This window comes from Esox lucius, chromosome 21 (genome assembly GCF_011004845.1).
Source record: "Esox lucius isolate fEsoLuc1 chromosome 21, fEsoLuc1.pri, whole genome shotgun sequence".
In the NCBI taxonomy this organism is placed as follows: domain Eukaryota; kingdom Metazoa; phylum Chordata; class Actinopteri; order Esociformes; family Esocidae; genus Esox; species Esox lucius.
The window spans coordinates 9,289,041-9,307,937 of NC_047589.1; the positions used below are offsets into that span (position 1 = coordinate 9,289,041).

Sequence of the window (18,897 nt, forward strand, 5' to 3'; positions counted from 1 at the left end):
GTTAGCCTTAGTCTAAGCCCCACTACCTGTCTGCCTGCCTGTCACAATCTATTGACATAAACCGCTCTACTATCAGTCTCTCGCCTCATTAGCTTCTGTTTTGCTGTTTTTCTGAAAGCTCGTCTACGCACAATCGCTGACGAAAGTCACGGATCTACCTGAGAGTTTGTCAGTTGGATGTTGACTGTGAATTCTGTAGACAGCGCTTGCTCCTGTTGTGATGTCTGTGAAAAGTTGAACAGTTGACATTGCCGCTTTCACTAGCTGGTCAGCTGGATGAACTGTGTCACTAAGTCATATTAGTGTGAGGTAGTTGTCTTCGTTTAATTCATTTGCTTGATGATGTCTAAGCAGACATTACAAATATGCAGTCTGTGACTCATGAAGTTAATGGTTACTTTGACTTTGGTTAATATCATAATCAATTCGGAAATACTGGACCGATGGTATCTTCAGACAGCATGAGCAAAACATTGGAATCAGTCCAAGACAGTGTAGAACATTTCCTCTATGCTTACTTCAGACAAAGGGGGAAACTGATGACAGATGTGTTGATGCTCAAGTGACGGAAATCTTGAACATGGTTGGGAAAGAGCTTATTGAGAAGTCTTGTGCTTGGCTAGTATGTTAGCATACCATGACGACTAGCAGATACTTGGTTGGTTAGTGTGGTTGGCATGGAGAATCACAGTAGCCTGTTCCAGTGGCATAATTAAACTATGTTGGTGTTTGCCTTGTCGCTAGGTTTATTTAACTCATGAGGGAATAATAACCTCTATTTGATAGGCCTGAGGTTAAATGGCACACACTTGAAGGACTCTGGATCATTACACAGATAGTATCTGTGTCCTCGGGTTTAGAAAAAACAAACAATGATTGAACAGATCATGTCGAAGCAGAGTTTGCTCACCATAAGCATTCGGTTTGCATATCCTGATTTCTCACGTCAATGTAATTATCAGGTGTTTAGTGTCTTGATGAAATGTCCATTTCACAACAGAGGAATGGTTAGATTTCATAAACATGAGTCATTGTGTTTTTGCCCTTGATTTTTTGGTATGATCTACATACATCTAAATACAAACATCAAACACCAATCTCATCAGAGAAACACAGGATCTTATTAACCATGTGTCCCAAGGAATCAATAACTTAGTTTGACATATTTCTGTCACACCCAGTGTAGGAATTAGGAATGGAATTGAAATGGTGCACATGGAATGTGATATGTCAACAAAGCTGGCATTTCTAAAGACACCATGCCTGAAACTTTCTCTTCTGACCCTGTGTTTTTTGGGAGGGTTGGGATGTTATTAGGAAAAGCTGCAGCTTCTTTTCCAGCTGTCCACACAAAACATTAAACGTGACATAACACAGAACATTAATAGCCCCGTACGGTCTATCATGGCTCCATTGACTCACCTGAGGAAATATCCTTTGCCACCCCCCTCCCCGAATCACAGTACCATGCCCCTCCACCCATTCTTCCATCTGGGTTGAGCCTGTTCCACAGTTCAAAGTGGGTTTGCCTGTCTAGCCTTGGCGCTTAATGTTTAAGTATTGGGAGCGGCTTTGGGGAGCAAATAAACGTCTTTACAGACTGTGACAGACTGAGAGCAACAATGGTAGGTACTGTTGTTGCGCAATCTCCATTGTAACTCAAAAGACAGCCTTCTGGACATTATTGTGTGATTGTATCATGTTAAGTGATTCAAATACATTAATAGAAAGACAACTGAACCTGGGGAAAGGTTGTGGTATAATTAGAGTAAGTGTGACAGTTTTGCCTTTGCAGATTGTCAGAGGTTCAGGACCGGATGAAAGCTTTCAAACCTTGAATCCGGACTCACCAGCTAATTCAAACTATTAACCCCAGAGATTCTTTTCTATTGAGTCGAATAAAGAAACCTGCTTTTTGCAAACAAACAAGAACAGAGAACGAGCTTGCACAGGGTGTGTGTATGCGTGATTATTCGGCAGCCTTAATCCATCAAACAGAGTTTCAAAACCTCAGACAGGAGGAGGAATTAGAACAGTCATGGAAGGACTTACACCAGCAGAAGCTCTGTTCAAACTCTTTCCTTCTACCTCACCACATGCTTCGTTAATACTCTATTGGGTGAAGTTAGCCACCTGTTTTGGTTTGATCGGAGACAAATCAAGATCCTCCATGCTGGCTCTAACTAATGCAGGCAAAATGCTCAAGCAGCAAGGGTGGTATTTGAGTATGGCTGATGCGGTTGGGTGTTTTCAATCCAAGCCTGTGGAATATGGCCTCAGTGCTATGGCAGAGTACTTGTGTTGAGGAGGTTTAATATGGAGCACCGCAAATTGCACCGTAGTCCCTATATTCCCATATTTCGCCCAAATCTTGCCTTACGAAATACGTGAGACTGGTGTTTGTTTTAGCACTTTTATAGTCAGCATATCAGAACAAAGAGATATACACTCACCTAAAGGATTATTAGGAACACCATACTATTATTGTGTTTGACCCCCTTTCGCCTTCAGAACTGCCTTAATTCTACGTGGCATTGATTCAACAAGGTGCTGAAAGCATTCTTCAGAAATGTTGGCCCATATTGATAGGATAGCATCTTGCAGTTGATGGAGATTTGTGGGAGGCACATCCAGGGCACAAAGCTCCTGTTCCACCATATCCCAAAGATGCTCTATTGGGTTGAGATCTGGTGACTGTGGGGGCCATTTCAGTACAGTGAACTCATTGTCATGTTCAAGAAACCAATTTGAAATGATTCGAGCTTTGTGACATGGTGCATTATCCTGCTGGAAGTAGCCATCAGAGGATGGGTACATGGTGGTCATAAAGGGGTGGACATGGTCAGAAACAATGCTCAGGTAGGCCGTGGCATTTAAACAATGCCCAATTGGCACTAAGGGGCCTAAAGTGTGCCAAGAAAACATCCCCCACACCATTACACCACCACCACCAGCCTGCACAGTGGTAACAAGGCATGGATCCATGTTCTCATTCTGTTTACGCCAAATTCTGACTCTACCATCTGAATGTCTCAACAGAAATCGAGACTCATCAGACCAGGCAACATTCTTCCAGTCTTCAACTGTCCAATTTTGGTGAGCTTGTGCAAATTGTAGCCTCTTTTTCCTATTTGTGGAGATGAGTGGTACCCGGTGGGGTCTTCTGCTGTTGTAGCCCATCCACCTCAAGGTTGTGCGTGTTGTGGCTTCACAAATGCTTTGTTGCATACCTCGGTTGTAACGAGTGGTTATTTCAGTCAAAGTTGCTCTTCTATCAGCTTGAATCAGTCGGCCCATTCTCCTCTGACCTCTAGCATCAACAAGGCATTTTCGCCCACAGGACTGCCGCATACTGGATGTTTTTCCCTTTTCACACCATTCTTTGTAAACCTTAGAAATGGTTGTGTGTGAAAATCCCAGTAACTGAGCAGATTGTGAAATACTCAGACCGGCCCGTCTGGCACCAACAACCATGCCATGCTCAAAATTGCTTAAATCACCTTTCTTTTCCATTCTGACATTCAGTTTGGAGTTCAGGAGATTGTCTTGACCAGGACCACACCCCTAAATGCATTGAAGCAACCGCCATGTGATTGGTTGATTAGATAATTGCATTAATGAGAAATTGAACAGGTGTTCCTAATAATCCTTTAGGTGAGGGTACATGTGGACCAGGATGATGCGCCTCTCCTGGCGAAACATGCGTATGGGGTCAGTTGTGCACAGGGATAGGATAAGCATATGAACACATTTTTTGACACTGTCATTTTGACCATCGATTGGATGAAGGATTGGAGGGAATACTTAGATTATGGAATTAATGGATTTAAATTATTTTTATTTTTATTATCTCTTCATACACACTCAAAAATAGAAGTACTGGTGTGTACTTAAAAGAGTGCAAATGCTTGTCGTTGGGGGGGTACGTTTTTGAGAGACAATTGTGTACCCTTTAGTGCCAGTCCATTTTTTTACCTGATCAAATTGTACCAGCAAATGACCTACACATGTTTTCAGTGCTGCAGGGTCCAATGCAGCCCCTAACCTCGGGGATGAAATTTTACTAATTTGTTCTTTCTTTTGTTTTAATTCACTCTGTACCATTTCTGTTAGTCAAAAGGTGCTCTTATGTCCCCATACAGACCAAAATGGTACCTTTGAGAGAACATTCTTCAAAAGTGTACCTATAAGTACAGAACTGTTCTTGATTCATACCTCCATTTTTGAGTATGCAACCCCCACCAAATGTTTTCCTCCCCTCCCTAGTTTATTGATAACCAATAGTGTCTCCAACTTGGTCGAATAGCAGCAACATGTTTGTTACTGTTGAAAATTGTGGCATGTCTGCCTTCTGAGGTTTTCCTTTTATCCACACAGCTCAATGAAGTCCAAACGTGGAGGTTAAACTCACTCGACTGACAACCTAAGCTTGCAGGTTGCCAACCTGCCTAAGGGAGAGATTAGAGCGCAATGAGAAATGGAAATACATGCTGACGATGCCACCCCCCACACCAAAGGGTTACAAAATATCAACTTGATCATGATACCAAATACACATTTGACTTGGTGAAATTAATATTTATATTTTTACCTAACTTGCCTGTCACATTTTCATTTGATTTCTTCCTTCAAGGACTGACTAGTTAGGATTAATTTAATGTTAGCTAAAATCACCTAAATATTGATCAAATGTTGAGTATTTGGTACATTCATTTTATGTATGGTTTCCCCCCCAAAAAAGGGGTGGCTTAACAAATCAATGTTGGGCAACCTCAATGTCTCCTACCTGTGCAAGGGAGCTGTATTGAGATCTATGAGAACTGATGAGTCATGCCCTACCAGTACTTCTCACAGTGGATTAGTCCATCACATGGAACAGGCCACGCGGCACTACGCAATTCATAATGCCCTCAATCCCCCCTCCCCTTTAATAATTTCATCAAACAACTCTCATTTTTGCGGTGTCACTCTCTGCTGCAGACAGTGTGGCTTTCTGCTACTGCCACGCCGTCCATGGGGATGTTGTACTATTTTTGAGAGTGCTCTCTAACGGGCTTTATCCCTCCATAAACATTACTGAGAATCCAGACCGTCCAGGCAATCAAACACCCCCTCCCTCCCCACAACCCCTCCCTCAACACACCCCCTCCCTCAACACACCCCCTCCCTCAACACACCCACTCCTTCAACACACCCCCTCCCTCACCACACCCCCTCCCTCACCACACCCCCTCCCTCACCACACCCGTTCACAACCTGCAAGCAGAATAAAGTCGACCTTGGGTCAGTCTTTGTATTTTCCCCCATCAAATGGTTAGTGTACATTTTAGCTATTCGGCACACGCTCTTACCCAGCATGACTTACATTAGGTGTTAAGGGTTCAGGAGAGGATGGTATAAGTTGATCGCAGATCTGTCGGTACCTGGGGGACACTTCACCCCTGTGGCCTCGGTGCTGTGTCAGCGCTGGAGGGAAAGACGACGGGCTGTGTTCTTCTTGTCAGCCGTGGACTGGTTTGGTTCCCAGGCGGCAGCGCAGCCCTCCCTAGTCTGCTGTACGGGTTGCATTATTCATGGACTCCAGTCTGCATAATTTAACATTGCTTAGCGCTTTTTTTTTTGTACACATCACACATTTAGTTACTGATTCGCAGAGGTATTTTTGCCCTTCTGATTGTCACTGTGCGATTTTGGTTTGACAGTCAACGGTACAAGACGTCGCAACCCCCTCGAGCCCCTGTGATGACATTGTGTTGGCTTCTCAGGTCTCAACCGGCCTCCCCCATCCACACCAGACTACACATCCGCCTGTCCTTGTGGCATCGCCGGCCTGGTATATGTATCATCGGAGTGATACCTGAACTGCTGCTCACTGCCGGTGACCTTTGCCCTAACACTGCGCTAGGTTTTGAAGCATCTCCGTGGAACTGCAGGCTAGTCCTCAGTTTATATGCTCACTAATTCCCAGTTGACGACTCCTGAAATGTGTCTTCTGCCCATGACGACTGAGATTCCCCTGTCAATGCCCAAACGAATTAAATACATAATCATGTTTTTTTTTCTCCTCACTATGGAGAAGGGAACTCTGTTTGGCCTGGTGCTCTGCCAGTAACGCTGGTCACCTGTTGGCAAGGGCTTTATCATGTTCCAGGGCACATTAAGCGGCAGGGAGCTTCACCTGCCCTGACTAGCTGGGCATGAGCCTGGCATGGGCCACAGCCGCAGGGTTGGCAGTGCTGGAGATTGAGCCGATGCACAAGGTTTTAACTAGACCTAGCATTGTCTATCCTGTGTTGTCAGAATCTCCCCCGTCTCACGAGCACCACAGTGATGATGAGTGTGGGGTAAAGCGCAAACTAGACTTTTGGGACTATTCTAGCACGCAAATATAGCTTAATTGGAACTATACATATTTCTGCAGGACCACAGTTTGCACCTCCTATTGGCGGACTCCCGGGCACAGTGTGCCACGACCAGGGTAAGAACAGGGGACACAGTAACGCTGCACCGCTGTGATTCAGTGCCTTGGACCTGGGAATACCATTGTAAACCAACAGTGCACCCTGAACACATACGACAATAATATTTCTAATTATAGCCAATTTTATGAATAATCTGCAAATGCCAAGTAATCCATTGTTTTTTCGACCCAAATCAGCACCTACTTACTGAACAAAGGGTTTTGTGTCAACAAACAAACCATTGGCTGTTCAACTTTTATTCAGCCAAGTCTCATGTTCCATGTTGCTTATGATGTTATTAAAATGACATGGATGCACAATAGCTAATGGGGATCCTAGTTAACTAATCGATGGAATTACTGTCACACTAAACATGCTGTATACTATATCAGAAAAAAGAAATACAGTTTCATACTAACATCCTGGTGTTGTCTTCAAAAACTCTCAATGTTTTATATTGTGCCAGACCAGAATGTCACTGACAAATAACCGTTTTTTGTTAGAAAACTCAGCAGTTCAGCAGTAAATGAATACTAGATCAAAACATTGAGTTTGGCCTCATCCAGAAGCGACCAATGGTAGACAACAAGTCATTATCTGCAATGGGGCCTGCTAAAAAAAAAAGGCCTTGAGCAGCAGAAGCAGTGTTAATATGTCTCCCAAGACAAACAGCCACCATCTTTGAGAGCGGTCCTGCAAACGTGTGAAGACAAGAGAAAGTAAGACAATTACGCACATACCTCGTCTGCTACCATGGACCAGTGAATACAGTGGTTACCATGGCTTAATCTGTCAATGAAGTGGACTTTGGGGGACAAGCTTTGTGGTCTGATCCCTGGCCCAAACAGACAGCAGCGCGTTTGTGTACACTTGACAAGCCAATTCCAATAACCAATGGCCCAGGATGTGGAGAAGAAGAGGCCTGGGATAACACCCTCAGAACACCCTATGTCTCTTCCCCCCTAAAACATCATTCAAACCAACACACCAGTTTGTACTGTTTTGGTTTTACCCATATTTTGGATTATGGTTATTGACTTGGCAAAATTGATTTCGGCCAAAACAATGATATTCCATAATTGTCCAGGATGTTATTAGTTTGAAGCAAGAGGGAAGTAGTTTGTTTTATTTGTTCATTTTCAAATGTTTGGGTTTCCTTTAGTTCTAAGATTGAGATTCAGAAAAGATAGGACTAAGCTTCCACACATCATTAGCGAGCTGAAACAAAGAATATATGAATCTCAAACTTTGCATATCCAGGGATTACATCAACGTAACTGAAAATTACACTCGTAATGTAGGTTTCCATAAGTAATTGCAGTGGCGTTTCACTAATGACCATTTGGCGATTTTTGGAAAGGCGCGTGGAGAGCACGCATTACGCATGCATCATTAACATAACATTTGATTTTCAGTTAGACTTCATTAGTGAATTTTGTCCATAACAAATTACCATGTTTCCTTGCAAAGCTACAAGAAACATTAGATGGCGGCTATAAAACGTGACATGCCTCCACATAGTATATGTGTCCGTGTGGCCTATATTGCCATTGCGCATTGCTTTTTCATTTGATAATAAACAGCATCCACTTACATAGACTATCAAGCCAGTCAGTATATATTTTAATGCAATCTCAGATTGAAATTATTTTGTTCTATTTTTAACCGAAATGTTGATATAATCCTGAAACAAGACTTAGCTGTATTGTGACAAAGACTATTTGTTAAGGATATTCAACGCATATTTGAAACTAATTTAGCAAAAATATATTCTAAAAGTTGTTTAAAATCTAATAACCAACCCATATTAATATTTTCCAAAGTTACATTTTGTATATCCAAATGAGCGGTTTACGCAATGTTAAAAGCAATACAAAAAGTGGCTATATAGATAAGTTATTGTACAAGTTATAGACAAATTAATAGTTATTCGAGCATCTTATCAACCCAGAAATCCTAACAGAAACTCTTACAAAACGAGAAACTCACATTCAGAGGCATGCGCACCTATACACGCATTTCCAAGCTATTTCCCATGAAAGGGAAGTCAGTGTGTACCGAAGTTTATCTAATAATTCTAGACACAACATTCGAATCCCCCCCACTAAGCACATAACATATCAACAAAGGCCTAAAGGCTACTAGTTTGGTTTTTCCTCAACTGGGAATCGTGTCTTAGGTTTAGGAACAGAGGTTATTATTTTTTTGGTGTAATTGATGTTTTCCCATAGAGTACAGCCCCTCCCCTCTAACCCACCCTTCAGGTGGAATACAAATCTTTAAAGATTTTTTTCACTCTTTTGTGGCATAAAATCAGAAGGGTTTGTCTAGGCGAACCAATCAGGTCCCTCCCCTGTCATACATCGCTGCTATAATACATAGCAGTAAAAGCGGTCTGCTCGCACAAGCGGCTGTAGCTCGACTACGCGGAGATTTCGTGATTTTCTCACTTTTTCCCGACGCAGCAACGTCCCTCCTTCGATGTGTTCCGTTATCATTTTGCAGAGGCGTTCATTTCCGCACCTGCCACGGTAGTGATCGGGCACGGTAGCCTACAGACGAACTAGAGGAGACAAGGACATTGTGGAAGCAGCCGCGCGAGAGGGAGGAGAGATAGAAACGGCCGCTGGTTGATAACACACTTAGGATCCGAGTAATTTAGATTTTATGGACGAAATGCTGCCGTTGACAAGAATCGTTCTGGTCGGGTTGATCTGCTTTTCCTTGGTGTCCTCTGGGATGGGCTGTGGACCGGGCAGGGGCTACGGGAGGAGAAGACATCCGAAGAAGCTGACACCTCTTGCGTACAAGCAGTTCATCCCAAACGTTGCAGAGAAGACCCTAGGTGCCAGCGGCAGATATGAAGGCAAGATCACACGGAACTCTGAGCGATTTAAAGAACTGACTCCCAATTACAATACTGACATTATCTTTAAGGATGAAGAGAACACCGGTGCTGACCGGCTTATGACTCAGGTAAAACGAATAGCCTTACCTTCTTAATGCCACGCATCTTGTAGCACACTGTCTTACAACCTTTCACACTGGATAAATATTGCCCACAATAAATAAGGACATATTTAGGTCGGAAGTCTGCTTTTTTTGTAGGCTATATCTGTAAAAATGTTTGGTATCAATCTTAAAGCATTACACTTTTGATTAGGTCCTGCAATGTTAAGGCTTTCATAATCCAACCAGAGCGGCCCAAACACTGGCACACCAGAAGGACAGTCGGCCTTCATGATTGTGGCAGTTTATTTGAAATATTTATGGGGTCCTCTCTCCTCATATCTATATTTGTATCAAGGCCTTGTGTTGTGCAGACCCACATCCGCTGTCTTTGAAAAACTATGGATGTTGATATTCAGCTGTTACACCATTCAGATTTAGTTTGCATCTTCGTTTAATCATGTCTTAAATACAGTCATATGTACTGGCATCTCAACGGTCTTATTTATGCATGGCTGGAGCATTCAGACAGTCACTTATGTCTACTGTTATTCACTCCCTCGCTGTAGGATTTAGGGTGTACTGTTAATCGGTGCATGAAGACATTGACATTTTTATTGAGAATGTTCTGAACACTACTTCTTAGACCGGTGGGCCGCGGCAAATGAGTACAACGATATAGCAAGTCACACGTACTGTGCCTCCGGTAATACATTTGTTTTAGAAAGGCTGCATTAATAGCAAACAAGAATGAATGGCAAGTAACCACTGTAATTTATCAAACAAAAATGATACTCTGTGGCGTCTTTATAAGATGCTGCATGCATACCTTGCATGCATTGTCCATAAAACAGTAATGTACTCTCTGGATAGTAATGCACTCTCATGAGTCTCGTGCCTTTAATTGTCAGTCTACTTGATTTCCAGTTCCTGTTTTCTATTTTGGGTGTCTGCTGCACGTTATTACTAAGAACAGAATTACTTCAGTTTTGCCACCTCAAAATGCCACGGAATCCTAAATGGTGGGATGATGGAGGCGCGCGCCGGACTCCCTGAACCGTATACCGCGACATGGGCACGAGCTCAGATTAAATATTCACCCTGCGTGCAGTGTCTACGTTTCTCTTAAACGCACCATTCCTTTCCTCTAATATATACGTTATCACACTTCAAAGGGGGTATAAATTAAGATGTTACCTTGAATGTTTTTCCATAACCGTCGGGAACTGCCAGCTAAAGTTGTGGTTTAACTGGGAATTGAGACAATTTCTCCGCTCTTTTGACTCACCATGCGCTTTCATCTTCATTTTCCAGCCTTATTTATTGATCTGAATAGTAGATGGTATCTGTTTTCTGTTGTCGCTGCATAAATAATGCGAACTACAGATGAATGATTGTAAGCTTTGCAATAAGATCACTGTTATGCTATGTGCTAGATTATAATTCATAGAAATGTGAAACATTCTAATAGGACATATTTCCAATAGATGGACCATCCCGCGGGGAACAGGAGGCTCATAGACAAACATTCCCTTAGGGAATTTTCACCCTCTCTCCATTAATTTAACAGGACCTGCCACCTAGTTAGGCGGGAGTATTTGAACTTCTGACCTTTGGTGAATGAGAAGAGGAAGCATAAATATTGTTCAACAGACAGAACCTCTAGAGTGCTATGTGCTGTTCAGTGGCGAACTGCGTAATCCTAATAGAGATGCACCTGCAAAAACAGCACGAGCTAGAGATTGTTACAGCCTACAAACGTCATATCTGAAGGATATGACGAACTAACTCCATGTATAGCATATGTTTACGAGCCTATATATTGCATGGTTCGTTGTGCGTAAAGGTCCATCCAGTGGGCTGCGGTGGGGACAGCGCAAAAGCACCGTCGGCAGGTGCACTGCCCCTATGAGTTTTAAGCTATATGGGATCGATTAGTGGAATAGAGCTCAAAGTTTCACTATGTTTTAAACAAACTAATTTCAACGGAGATGAAACGTGTCTGTTGTAATTTCCTAAATGTAAATCAAACTCCACTTAAAGTGATGATGACTATAAAAGCGTGATGCCCCCAGGCTACAAACTACAAAGACAAGTTCGTTTCGAGGAAAGTTTACGAGGTTGTCGCTTTACAGACATTTTTACCCCACAGCCCCCGACGTTTAAGAGTCTGTCGCGAATAAAAACATCACATGGTCGACTGTAGAAGACTCAGCTTAATGTGAAGTGAATATAGCCACGCAAACGAGGCGAAATTGAGACGGACCAGCGGGTTGTTTGCACTGACAGGTACCTGATAAGTGTTTCCTTTAACCAATTCATTTGTGCGAAGATTAAGAGGGCTGCGGGCGAGGTTTGTTGAACAACTTCAGGCTGAGCACAAAGCGCCGGCGGAGGGATCCTGCTGGGCTTCACGGTGGCTGAACAGAATTTGGCTTGATTTGCGGCACACGACCCAATGAATTAATAAATAGTTTAGGCTTCACGGCTCTTGACTCCGACAATCCTACTTAGGATGTGGAAAAGGTTTTGGCATGGCCCCTTTGCCTTTTTCTCCACGACATGCTACAAGTGCGAGTTTAATATTGGTTTGTTTTGACGTTTCGCAGGAAAGACAGGTTAGGGTAATTGAGAAGAGAAAAGCATGTCTTAGGGAATCCTTACTAAGGACGGAGAGAGGATGGAGAGTGATGGACCATGCGTTATAGGGCTGTGTGTATCACCAACCCTATACAAAACGTTATCCTTTTAGGAGAACCAAAACATCTCCAGTTGAGTAGTCCTGTCACGTCCCTAAGAACGTGCGCGACAAGAATAACTAAACTTTCCCTTTGGTTGTAATGAAAAGACTCTTTGTGATGTTTTATCTGACATATTGGTTAAGTGTCGGAAGAGTTGTCTTGGAGAAGGCCAAGCATCTCCACTAAGAGTTTCAAGATGGGTTAGGAAGTGCAAAATTCCAATTAGGATGAACTATTTTAAAACTCAGTTAATTCAGAATATCCTCAATATGACCAACTGTTTTATTAACTAAGTAATGTATTGCTCAGTATGAATAATTTATTAAAATAATAGATTTCCTTGAAATTATTTCTATTACAATAAACATGTATCCCTAAATAATTCCCGCATTTTGTTATATTGGCCAGTCAATCAATTTATACCATATTTGAGAGAGACGGAGAGAGCGAAAGAGAGGGAGATTGAGAACAAATAGGGAAGAGAGCGATCGTACCTTTCCTAGGACCAGATCTATATGTTTTAGGCCACTGAAGCGAATGCAATGCGTAATAAATTTTTCATTACAATCTTCTCTATCTGAGATGGGCCCTCTAACGCTGGTTTTCACGTAGAACATTCGAGCTTTGACAATTCAAACAGCCATTTAAATTGATAGTTGGTATACGTACAATCTTATGTCAGATACAATATAGAGAACAACATGAAACAACACGGATAACCAATATGGATTTTCAATGTCATATTTCTTGGAAATATAGAGGTTCACCAGATGTAATGAGACGTGAAACTAGTTGAGTGATCTGTGGGGGGGGGGGGTTCAAGATGTAGTGCACCTAGTCTGAGATCATACATTTTCGTTGTACTCAAACATAGTGCATGTATGATGACCTTAAACTATATGACAATGGCAATATAGAATAATGGATTTGGCCTCGATTAAGACAGTGATAAATGAACTGTCTGGAACAGAACCCTTACAGCTATCATGTCAGGATTAACACTGAGCCTAGTGTATTACTTAATCCCCTATCTGACACTGACTGAAATGAAAGGGTATTACATTCACTTAGCATGATTATACATTTGGTATCTTAATGTATGACTAACTGGTTGTTTCCTTCCTCCAGAGATGTAAAGACAAGCTGAACTCCCTGGCGATCTCCGTTATGAACCAGTGGCCAGGGGTAAAGCTGCGCGTCACGGAGGGATGGGACGAGGATGGGCACCATTTCGAAGAGTCGCTACACTACGAGGGAAGGGCAGTGGATATCACAACCTCCGATAGAGACAAAAGCAAATACGGGACGCTGTCCAGACTAGCTGTGGAGGCTGGATTCGACTGGGTCTACTACGAGTCTAAGGCCCATATCCACTGCTCTGTCAAAGCAGGTGGGTGTCCAGTAAAGCTGGTTGTGCCCATCCCTGACATTCGATTTAAACTTGAACATTTCATTTGGCTAAACACCAGTTACTTAAAGTTTACATCAAACCCACAACAAGAGGTTTGAAGTTGTCGGCCTGTTTCCATGCTGATTATGATTAATGATAATGATACCGATTTGAAGCAACAAGCTAAAAAAGGAAAAAATATATTAGATAGAAATAAACAGCATTACGGACATGATGTTATGTTATAGCTATTTCAAGTTTCTTGTTCAGAATACGTATTTAACTTTTATTCACTCGTTATATCGTGAACGTGTATACTTTTATTTTAGGCCCCTGATTTATATTTATTATACATCGAAATGTATATTTGAAATATACTCCATAATTTTTTTTTATGAATAACCTAATTTGTTTAGTTGTATATATGCAGTTTTGCATGCTCACCATTAATAAGCTATGTACAAGATTATTTCATGATCTTACATCGCCCCACACTGTCTCTCTGATGCAACCACGACCATTTTTTTCACAGAACCTATTTTTACACATTGAATATTATTACGAAACGTGTTTAATACTATTTTTGCTCTGTTGTAATACATTAATTGACTAGGAAATCTAAAAACAAAAGGTGTTCTATATCTGTTTTTAAACACAGTTTTTCGATCGAAATAATCAAAAAATCTATTTGCATCATCTACATTTAACATTTCTTATTAAAATAATCTAGAGTTCCTTAAACCAACGCAGGAATAATTTTCTCTTTTGCGATTTCAACGTGATAGCAAATCTTCTATTTAACATTCAACACACATGTTTTGAGATCATAGTCCGTGTCATTAGGGGTCATGCGACTTTACCAAAGGGATTTGGATTTAGCAATGTTGAATTCGTCTGGGGCAAATCTGTTTTTCAGTTGTCACCTTATTTCATGCCCCGGAATCTTAAAAGAAGATTAGATGCCGAATTTAAGAGCGGGACGGTTCTATTCTGTGGTTGTGTGTTTACTGACGGAGATAGGAATGTGAAGAGTTCTCCCAAGGCCCGAATTATTGTCAAGATTGACAACAAAGCGGGGAGAGGTGGTAAAAGAAGGGACATTGATGTTGGTCGACGGCAAGCATTTAGAGTCTGGGCCCTCATTTAAATTCAAATCTACATCTTGAGAGGCTTGGAAAAGTGGCTCCACTGGGTAAATAGTATTTGCGGCTCCCTTTTTTTTCCTGAGAGTAGACTATGTGTGTGAATTGTCACATAGAGGTTTCTGCACCTGAGCAAATATGGGAAGAGTAGCTGGGAAAGGCGTAAGTGTTCTTTTCCAAGAGTGGCTTGGTCCACAAGCTGATTTAGAATGACAATGTCCGCTCTTTATTGGTTTTTAATTAACGTTGGAGGAGCCGAGGCATTTGGGGTTTTCTCATCTCACACAAGAAGCAGCCAACACGTTTTTTTTGTGAAGGAGTTACACATTCACCTCATGCCTAATGAAAGCATGTGGCACCGTGTTTTTATAGGCGGGAAAATACAATCCAACCTCCTTGATGTTGAGTTGAAATCAGATTAAATGAGATATGGAACAGTTAGCATGAAATAAAAATGAATTCCTCTTTTCTTTAAAAACGTTTGATAATAGGCAATAGGCAGATTATGTCTCATGTGATACTTCCTATAACGGCCATGCCTATAAGATCATGTTCCACATTGCTCAGTCCAAAACTCGTCCTCACCGTGAGATGAAATGGTATATGATTTCTATATAGGCCTATCCACAATCAAAAAATAACGTATTCTCTTCTGTTTCCACAGAAAACTCAGTTGCTGCCAAATCAGGGGGCTGCTTCCCAGGCACTGCTTCCGTAACTCTGAAAGATGGGAGCAGGAAGGCAGTGAAAGACTTAAGAGTAGGCGACAAGGTGTTGGCTGCCAACAGTGATGGGGACCTTGAGTATAGCGACTTCATCATGTTCGTGGACCAGGACTCGTCCACCAGAAGAGTGTTTTATGTGATAGAGACTAAAGAACCCACCCGAAAAATCACCCTTACTGCTGCACATCTTCTCTTTGTGCTCAACAACTCCACAGATGATCTCCACAGCATGTCTGCAGTGTTTGCGAGCAAAGTCAAACCTGGACAAAAGGTGTTGGTCTTTGATGATTTACATAACCAACTGAAGACGGTCACCGTGGAACGGATTTACATGGAGGAGCGTGAGGGGTCCTTTGCGCCTGTGACAGTTCAAGGAACCATTGTGGTAGACCATGTGCTTGCGTCATGTTATGCGGTGATTGAAGATCACAATCTAGCACACTGGGCGTTTGCACCTGTCAGACTGAGTTTCTGGCTGTCCTCTTTGCTTACCCCAAAAGACTACTCCATGCCGAACGCAACCTTACACGAAGAAGGAGTGCACTGGTATTCCAAGATTCTTTATCAATTAGGAATGTGGCTCTTGGATAGCCATGCGCTTCACCCACTGGGGATGTCAATAAACTCAAGTTGAAACCATACGGAACAGCCAATTAAGACTAATGTAGGACAATAAACAATAGTAGAATAAAAAAGACAAAGGCCCCAGCGGAGTTGGGATATTTATTTCAGTGACTTTTACATGTGTCCCTTTCAAAGAATGAATGGAGCCTTAAAAGTTTTCTTTGAATAATTTATTCATGTGAACTCGCTGGTATCACACGGATGGATCCTAAAACAGTGTGACCAGCAAATTGTGCAGAATCTATTTTTATATATCTCAAGTAAACCGCAAAGAAAAGAAGACCATGTAGAAAAGGAGAAAACTTCTTGACAAGTTGCATTATTATGTGCATATTATGTGCAACTGACTGTTATATTTTGGGTTTAAACAAACTTCATGGGGGTCCATAAATTATATTTTTATACACAGAATTGTAAATTAGATTTTGACAGATCGTTACCGAATCACATTTCGTTATTTGAAATAGTGTAAGATACGAGAATATATTTTAATTTAAATAGTTGGGAAAAGTCATGGAAATCTTGTACTGTTTTGTTCATTAAGAATTCTGTTATTTTGGAAACGTTTCATTTAAGTTGTCAGAGTGGGACAGATATTCTGCCTCATGTATAATATTTCCTCTGCTTTTGTTGTATTTCTTTTTTCTATTTTTCTTTGAGAAAATTTGAAATGCACATTCTGACAATTCAGTAACAGTGTAAGTAGTACAGAACAAAACGTTTCGTTGAATAAATTAATAAGTAGGCCTAACTCCTGTACATGTACTAAAATGTATTTTTCTTTTCATATTTTGTAATAGGGAAATAGTTTTATAGAAATTACATGAGGCAGATGCACAGTTTGGATAGTATATCATAGCGTTCCAGTTAACTTTCGTAACAGGGCGATGCGTCAAAAATGTCTAGAGTTTATTATTTATATGTTTATTACAAAATGAGATAAAGAAAATATTCAAACCTGCAGTTGTTACATGTCTTTTCTCATAACACTTGTACATTCACATTATGGGGCCATTTAGAAAACGAAAGTCGAAAATTAAATGATTATTCAAAATGTCAACTGAACTGTTGATTCAGTTGCATATTTCTGAAGATCTTGTTTGACTGAATTTCGCGCGTTTTTGACTAAACCCATGGAAAAGTTTGGTGTATAGATTTAGATTGACGCTCTGCTTTGAACTGACTAATGTCTGCTTGCGAAATGTAGAGTCCCTATGCCAAATTTAACGAGGTTAGCCCTTCGCAAATAAATACTGAAAAACTTGCAGACAGATTAAACAGAACCTTGTTTGTTGGCCCTAAATCGGCTTGCAGGTCTCTGAGCACTGTGGCAATTCAATTTACAGGAAACGTCGTTAAAACAGATATTTGCTCAATCACCAGTCTGCTTATTAAGATTTTGCAGCCACACAATACACAAATGCCTGTCAATTCAAGGAACAGCAACTGTTGCGCTGAAACAATGCATTAGTCTTGCTGATTGGGGCATGTACTCTGCTTCTATCTTGAGTAACAACGGCTGGTGCCGAAGAACCACCAACTGTTTAGCAGGCAACATTTACTTCACACATTATGGTAATACAGCTGCTTGGCTGGCAAATGTAACCTAGTACTGTAAAATCTATCGAAAATTGTATACCTTCAATGTGTTTTCGTCATTATGAACCATTCCATTAACGACAGCCATTAAATGGATATGATTTCGCAAGTTAGGAATGAAATCCGCAGATTTTGATGCCGCAATGAAAACGTCCTCTAGTTAGTCTATTAACATGTACATGTGCGACACCATGTGGTTTAGGGACCTTAAGGTTTTTTCTTTTCACGTGTAGGACTTCTGTTTAGGGTGCAACACCATCATAATGAAACACATCACAGTGGATTTCTCAATATTCTACATACTGTATTGTTCATTTAATATTGCAGTAAATAACTAATTATACGGACCAGCAGAGCCTGTCCAGCAGAGCTATAGGAATAGTTTCAGTTAATTGGTAAGATATCTTAAGAGATACAATAGATGAGACTTCAGATGGATTGTTTGGTCAGGTTATATAGAGACTGTGGCTAGGTGAGTAGTGGAATGGTATTAAACCTGAGAACACATCATTTATGTTATTTGGTCAATATAGGAACATGGGGCATTCTCTGTTGCAGTCCCATTCATCACACGTTTTCCACATCCACCAACACGTTAGAACCATCTGGTGGGAGAAAGCATTTCTGGTGTTTGTTTAAAGCCTGGGTGACCTGAGCAGCACAAGTTTAGTCTCTTAGCCTGCTGAGCTGAAAGCTACGGTTAGGCATTAGCTTGAGGATCAAATGCAGTTCTTCACGTCTCAGCTAAAGGCAATAGCAAATATTTGCTCAGGTAGCTCAAGATCCAGAGTAGGTTTAAATAGTATTTAAAGTCATTCAGATTCTCTGAACTTTAGTATGACACTGACTACAGTTCAAGAGGGTCAGGTGGGTTATGCACTTTTGTGATGATTCTATTGCATCAGCTAGGCTCGCGCATTTGATTTTCTATTTATTTTACTACACCCAGGGCTAGTACACTACCAATTAAACCCCTAAACTGCTAAAACCTTAAACACCCAATGCAGTCAAAATAGATTTTTTCCTATATTTTTCAAATAAGTAGATTTGCATGGTAATGTCATCATGTAGTACACTGGTATGCTCCAGTCTGGCCTTCAATCACTCAAAATACTTTGAGAAATGCATTTAGCTAAGACAGTTTTGGTCCGTTTTAATATACTGCTAAATCTATCACAGAAATGTAGCAAATTGTTTCCCAGAAACCTTTGGGGGAAAAAAAGCAGCATAAGGCCTTAAAAGCAGCTTAATGCTTTCTGTAATGGA

General features: G+C 41.2%; 1 protein-coding gene across 1 annotated transcript; it reads left to right on the forward strand.

Annotated features, from left to right (window-relative positions):
• The first annotated feature begins 8,868 nt into the window (after positions 1-8,868).
• Positions 8,869-16,995, forward strand: shha (sonic hedgehog signaling molecule a). Its single transcript, XM_010885487.2, has 3 exons — positions 8,869-9,437; positions 13,280-13,541; positions 15,348-16,995. Exons 1-3 carry the CDS (start codon positions 9,129-9,131, stop codon positions 16,040-16,042), a joined length of 1,266 nt encoding a protein of 421 aa, XP_010883789.1. The 5' UTR covers positions 8,869-9,128; the 3' UTR covers positions 16,043-16,995.
• The last annotated feature ends 1,902 nt before the right edge of the window (positions 16,996-18,897 follow it).